The sequence below is a fragment of the Sinocyclocheilus rhinocerous genome, unplaced genomic scaffold (assembly GCF_001515625.1).
Source record: "Sinocyclocheilus rhinocerous isolate Xijiao unplaced genomic scaffold, SAMN03320098_v1.1 scaffold127, whole genome shotgun sequence".
Lineage (NCBI taxonomy): Eukaryota > Metazoa > Chordata > Actinopteri > Cypriniformes > Cyprinidae > Sinocyclocheilus > Sinocyclocheilus rhinocerous.
Window position 1 is genome coordinate 992,274 of NW_015664685.1, and position 7,136 is coordinate 999,409.

At 38.1% G+C, this 7,136-nt stretch overlaps 1 protein-coding gene across 1 annotated transcript in view; it reads left to right on the plus strand.

Annotated features, from left to right (window-relative positions):
• Nucleotides 1-4,802, plus strand: part of LOC107730333 (BDNF/NT-3 growth factors receptor-like) — a 26,894-nt gene extending 22,092 nt beyond the window's left edge. The window contains exons 17-18 of the mRNA XM_016541141.1: nt 2,404-2,562; nt 2,664-4,802. Of these exons, the coding sequence (XP_016396627.1) occupies nt 2,404-2,562; nt 2,664-2,849 (345 nt within the window). The 3' untranslated portion in view covers nt 2,850-4,802. The remainder of the gene's footprint in view (nt 1-2,403; nt 2,563-2,663) is intronic.
• Nucleotides 4,803-7,136: the final 2,334 nt, after the last annotated feature.

The following is a 7,136-nucleotide window of genomic DNA, read 5'->3' on the forward strand; positions in this document are numbered from 1 at the left end:
TGAGAGAGAGAGAGAGAGAGAGAGAGAGAGAGAGAGAGAGAGAGAGAAATGAAGGAATATCAGCTCCCTCTGCCGTATAGCAATAGAAAAAAAAACAGGATTTTGTCATTGTATGATCACCAGGAATCCTGCAATGCAATGTCAGGTGATGAGTTCAAAGTTTTGCAATAAACTAGGTATTGTGGCAAAACACTGCAGTAGTTTTACGCACCATTTCATGCTGTAAAGGACCCATATGCTCAATCTGAGGTCCCATTTATACAAGATTGATACACTGATTTTCAGTATCACAATTACTATTCTTCTGGTCTTGAATAGGTGGAAAGTTCATTGTGCTATCTAATAAACTGTAGAGCAGAGCATTTTGCTGGATGCACAGAAAATTTCCATATTCCATCTCTTCTGAAGCCATACAGAAGCTTTGTGTAAGAAAGACCCAGATTAATGGAAAATCATCCCCTCCTCAATCTCATTTACACTTCTGCACATTCAGTTCTGCTGCAAGAACCAATGGCATCTGGCACTTTAAGATGTGTGATAGAGGGGAAGATTAACAATGAATTCTTTCTATTTCTTGCAAAGCTATTCGATGGCTTCAGAAGACTTTGTTTGGGACAACACAAGGGTGATTACATATGACAGTTTTTATTTTTTGGAAAATATTCTGGTTGTACTTAATTTTATAGTATGTGTGTAAAGTAACTAATTGGGTTTAAGCTTTGGTTCAAGGGTAGTAACCTAATTATTACCCAGTTATTGTAATTAATATAGTACAAACATAGTATTTACACTACTGTTCAAAACATTGGGTTGGTAAGATAGTTTGATGTTTTTGAAAGTTTTTATGCTCACCAAGGCTGCATTTCTTTAATCAAAAATACAGTAAAACAGTAATATTGTGAAATATTATTACAACTGTTTGCCATTTTAATATATTTCAAGATGCAGTTTATTCCTGTGATGCAAAGCTGAATTTTCAGCAGCCATTAGTCCAGTCTTCAGTGTCACATGATCCTTCACAAATCAGTCTAATATGCTGAGTCCCAGTTGTGCTGCATAATATTTTTGTGACTTTTTTTCTTTTTTTTTTAGGATTGTTTAGGCCAATTAAAACTATACAATGCTGCAGTTTGCCAGTGCTGGATCTGCGTTTGTTGGGTCTTGTACTGTAATCTGGACATTAGTTGGTGTCTCTTGTGGAGCGAATTAGCCTTTAGATAAATAGAAAGTTCAAAAGAACACCATTTAAAAAAAAAAATAATTTTGTTACATTTTAAATTCCTTTACTGTAAATTTTGATCAATTTTTGCTGCATCCTTGCTGAATAATAATTACAAATTGTATAGATTGTACAAGTACTACCAATATTCCTTTAGTGTGCAAAATAATACTGTTTGAAAAATGTATGCCTGTTATCAGTGTATTAATAGATGCTGATGAAGGAACATTGCAACACTGTAATATACCTTATAAAAGAATTAGGGATGCACCAATATTAAAAATCTAGCTCAAAACAGACAAGTCAATAATTATTTTCATATTATGACCAGTAAATGACCAGTATTGTACTATACTATCTACAGTATATTATTCTGTTTGAATAAATGCAAAATAGAACACCAAAAACTAAAATAAATCATTGAAAATGCTACAACTGATGTACAGTATGAAAAATGCATATTCATTTTGAAATTTGTAAAAAAGAAGAAGAAAAAAGATTATATGTAACAATGTTATTAAATCAGTGTTTTTAAAAACGGTAACACTTTACAATAAGGTTCATTAGTTAACTTCTTTAGTTAACATGTACTAAGAATGAACAATACTTCTATAAATACTACAGCATTTATTAATCTTAGTTGATGTTAATTTCAACATTTACTAATGCATTATTAAAATCAAAAGTTGTGCTTGTTAACATTAGCTAATGCACTGTGAATTAACATGAATTAATAATATAAGACTGTATTTTCATTAACAATGTTGTTGTTCATTCATGTTTGTTAATACATTAACTAACGGAACCTTATTGTAAAGTGTTTTTTTTTTTAATGCATTTAGCAGATGCTTTTTTTTCCAAAGCGACTTACAGTGCATTCAAGCTATACATTTTTACCAGTATGTGTGTTCCCTGGGAATCAAACCCACGACCTTTTGCGCTGCTAACGCAATGCTCTACCACTGAGCCACAGGAACACTAGTGTTACTGTATTAATAATATTAGTATTAATTAATATTACGGTACTGATATATCGTCCATCCCTAAAAAGTATTAGTTTACTTTGCGCATTATGGAGACTCTAAAATGGTACTGAAATGACTAGGAACTGAAATGGTAGGAGATGGATTTAATAAGTGCATGTGCTTCTACCAATCACTGTTTATCTGTATCTCTTATCTCAGGTGGGTGGTCACACCATGCTGCCCATCCGCTGGATGCCCCCAGAGAGCATCATGTACAGGAGATTCACCACAGAGAGTGACGTGTGGAGTTTGGGTGTGGTCCTCTGGGAAATATTCACATATGGCAAGCAACCCTGGTACCAGCTCTCAAACAACGAGGTAAGACACATCAGACCAATCATAACCAGTTTTTACCATGTAAAAATGGCTCTTTCTAGGCAGACTGATGCATTGGACTGTGTTTCTGCTGCCTCCTGCAGGTGATCGAGTGTATCACACAGGGTCGGGTGTTGCAGAGACCTCGTACTTGCCCCAAAGAGGTGTATGACCTGATGCTGGGCTGCTGGCAGAGGGAGCCCTACATGAGACTCAACATCAAAGAAATCCACAACCTGCTCCAGAGCCTGGCCAAGGCCTCGCCTGTTTACTTGGACATCCTGGGCTGATCCGTTTGCCAGTATGGGTGTGTAATTGTTAGCAAGAAAAAGTGTGTGAATGCGTGGTATAAAAGGAGTAAGGGATGGTTTCGATTAGAATGAGTGATTGTGTGTGTGTGTGTGTGTGTTTATTAAAAATGGCTTGTGCTTCAGACTTCTCACCACATAGACTAAAGGCCTTAAAGTTGACTGTGTGCATTGCTTTGAGTTTTTCCACATCTGGACATGTCCATATCTGTCAAGCATCATGTTTTCTAAAAACCCCAAATGGTCTACAAACAGAAACATCTGATTGTTGTAAATATGCGTCAGAGACAATGTAGACCTTTTGTTTAACAACCTTTTAGAAAAAGGTCATTTGGTTTAGGAAAGTTTATATTTGTTTTTCTTTTACCATTTGTTTATCGAGATGGACAGAATTCGGACTTGATGAGGACCCAGTCATTAGCACAACGCGGTCAAAGCCCTGGCGACATTCTGGCAGACTTTACGCAAATCGCAATACTATTTATACCGCAAACTATCGAGTAACAATCATGGAACTGCCAGATTCATGTTTCCTTCCTTTTTTTTTTTTTAACACATCTGATCTAATTTTAGATTAATCTGTGCCAAGTTTTGATGTCTAATGTTGAGGTTGATGAAAGGCGTTTTTGGACATCTCAGTGCGTGCGCCCCATCTTACTCAGTGCGAACTTTGTAATAGAAGCACAGCGACAAGACTTTTTTTTTTTTCTTCGGAAGAGGCTTGAGGTTGGACACCGAGTGTTTGGAGTGAGCACAGAGGCAAAGTCACCAGCAGTGGCATTGAAGTATTTCCTCAGACTTTGTTTGGCTCCCTGGCCATATGCGCTGAAGTTCTGATTCAAAGGGCACTTGTCTCTCTAACTGAGGTTCGAAGAACAATGAGAGAGATGTTGTTCTTGTGTCCATCAGTGGTAACACGTTAGGGTGCTTACACACTAGAAAACACTCTGACCGGACGCTTGATGAATTGAATTGTGCAAGAGGGTGTGGAAAGAGCCAGCCTGGATAATTCATCCAGGATATTTCCCTGCCTTCGGCACGAGAGGCTGAGATAGTTTCCAGGATCCCTACGACTCTATATCGGATTATGGATGGATGGAAAGAGCCAGGACTGTTTGAAATAAAGCAGAAATACAACCAATTGGATTTCTGAAAGCACAACTGGACCCACCTCCCTGGGATTCTCAGTAGTCAACAGAGTGCATTCCAGCCAAAGTACAAATTCCCTCCACTTTTGGTCACATAACGGAGCATCAAAATCAACAAATTCCCAGCATTCTTTGACATAGCGTAAACTAGTGTGTAGGCACCCTTAATTGTTGTCATGTTGCAATTTGATGGACTTTGCCTTTGCGAAGACTGAAGATTTCTTTCTTACCTGTTCCTGGGAAGTATATCCATAGATGTTGTCCATAACATAACAGGCCTGCCTGAACAGCTGGATTTCATTTGAGCTCGGATTATTCATCATTATCCGTTTATGTATCAACTGCGAAATAACTGCTAAATAATCTGTGTATGTGATAATCTATGATCGATTTGTTTTGATGTATTGTGGGCCGTTTCAAAGCGATGGGCTTGGTGGGCACTGTGAAGTGAATGTTCATGTGAGGATGACTCGAGTCGGACTGTCCCTGAGGTCACAACAGGAAGACCCTATGAAGGGACCGTCCCGATTCAAACTGTGCGTTTCAACCCCGCCAGACAAGTAACCAGAGGAGGACTGCCAACCAACAGGGTTTATTTAGACTACAAATGACTGAATGGCAACTAAAATTTTTATTTTCATATGACATTGTATTCAGACCCCTTCGTTTTTTCACGTTTTGCCGTAGCCTTATGCTAAAATGTGTTTTCAGTCTACTCTCCATACGGCATAACGACAAAGCAAAAACATCTGTGAAAACTGCAAATTTATATAAAAAAATAATAATATTATAATATATATACAGTATATATATATATCACAATGACTTAAGTATTCAGAACTTTAACTCAATGCTTAGTTGAAGCACCTTTGAGGATTTTCTGCCATTCTTCTCTGCAGATCCTTAAAATGTCGGGTTGAATATGTACTATTGGTGGACAGAGATTTTTTTTGTTGGGGTACTAAAAGTCTGAACTCTGGCTTGGTCACTCGAGGATATTCATAGAGTCGTCCCAAAACTACTCTTGCATTAGCTTGGCTGTGCTTAGGAGTCACTGGACCAGTCTTGAGGTCTGGAGTGCTTTGGACCAGGTTTTCATTAAGGATATCTCTGTATTCAGTTTTCCTTCCAGCCTGATCCGAAGTTCCCCAGTCCATGCTGCTGAAAAACACCTCCACTGCTTCACTGTTGGGATGGTATTGCGCAAGTAATGAGAGGTGCTTGGATTCCTCCAGACATGACACATGGAATAAGGTTCATCAGACCAGAGAATCTTCTTTCTCACAGTCTGAGAGTCCTTTTTTTTTTTTTGCAAATCTAAGCTTTCATGTGTCTTGGACTTAGGAGAGGCTTCCATCTGTGCTTCGCGCTTTGTAGGCAGTTCCTTTGCCCTCACGGCTTGGTTTTTGCCCTGATTCGAATTTCAACTTGTTTGACATATAGACAGGTGTGCGCATTTCCAATTCATGTCCAATCAGTTTAATTTGCCACAGGTGGATTCCAGTCAAAGTGTAGATGCAGCTCAATGAAGACACAAAGAAATAGAATGCAACCTGAGCTTAACAAAGAATACGAATACTTAAGTCGATGTAATATTTCGTTTTTTAAATTTGGCAAAGTTCTCAAATTTGTTTTTTGCGTTATTTTGGGGCAAGGCCGCCGCAAGCGTGGTGCAGCATGTAGTCTACTTTCGTCTTTCAAACTAGGACTGCAGATATACAAAAACAAAGTAAACAAAGCAGCGCTTGCTTACCGTTTTGAATATGAATCCTGTTCATCGGTCTTCTCTTACTTCATTCCAGATGGCCATGTTGTTATGAAAGCGCAACCCATGTTATGCTTCTGTTATGTGGTAGGGAGTTTAGATTGATGTGAAAAAGCATTTTAGTATAAAGCTGAGGTCACATTTACAAATCCACTCATTTCAATAGGGATTTTGCGTGATTTCTCAATGCAGATTTCGCAACGAGTTTGAGCTGCTTTGGTTTGAAAGGGACTGCTGTGCTTCATACATCGCTACACAATTGAGCATGGGCCATGCTGTGAAACTAAATACTTAAAACGTCTGAATACTTTCTGAATCCATCTTAATTATTTCCTTAGTGATGTTTGCTAAGATAAGCATCACAAATACTGTCTTTTATACTTAGGGCTTACTTGAATATTACACGCAGTACATATTCGATTCAGTTGAATCTGTTAAACCAGACCGGTCAAAACGAAATCTCGTCGAGTCCCTCAACCTGACTATCATTACTGTTGACGAAATCCAGGGCTACAGTATTCGACTTGTCCTCCTCTGCAAGAGTAATGTTTTTTTCTCAATTCAGCTCGACGGGGCTCCTCTTGGGCCCCAGCAACACATTTTGCACCGACTTACTGATTCTTCAGGATGTGAAGTACCGGAGATGTGTTGCTTTGAATGCGTCTGTATATATGCAATTAGACTGTAAATATTCATGAGCAGGATCAATCATTCTTTGTACACTGATGTCAAATTCTTTCCAAACAGTACATTGGCAGGACCTACTTTTAACACCCGACATCATGAGTTGTCGGTTGTATATGAATGAAGAACTATGAGTACTGGAACACTGTTTATGCATTATTTTGTAAGTCAAGATTTTATGCTCTGCTGGGTGAAGCTCACTTAAAGTGTCGAGAAATGTCCTGGTCAGCCCAAAATCAAAAGAGAAAGAATACATGAAAAGAAAATAAGACCTATTTAAGGTCTTTTTTTTTTTTTTTTGATTTTGGAATGAAATATAACCTGGACATTTTTTTGTGAAACACACCCGTTTAGGCAACTGGAATTCGACATTTATGTTCCCCTTTCTTTAATTTGTTTAGCTGTATCACTGGTTGTGAGTGAATGTGTGTGTGTCTCCCGGCAGACTCAATCTCTCACAGCTTTAGGTGTCAGTACTCTATGCTTGTGCATCCTGTGAGAAGCTTCTCTGCAGTCAGTGGAAATGTTCCTTGTAATACTGTGCATTTAATAAAAGTGGTATGTCTTACAACATTGTTCAGAATGTTGCCAATTATATTTATAACTTTAAAAGTGAACCAAAGAAACACACACACACACACACACACACACACACATATATATATATATATA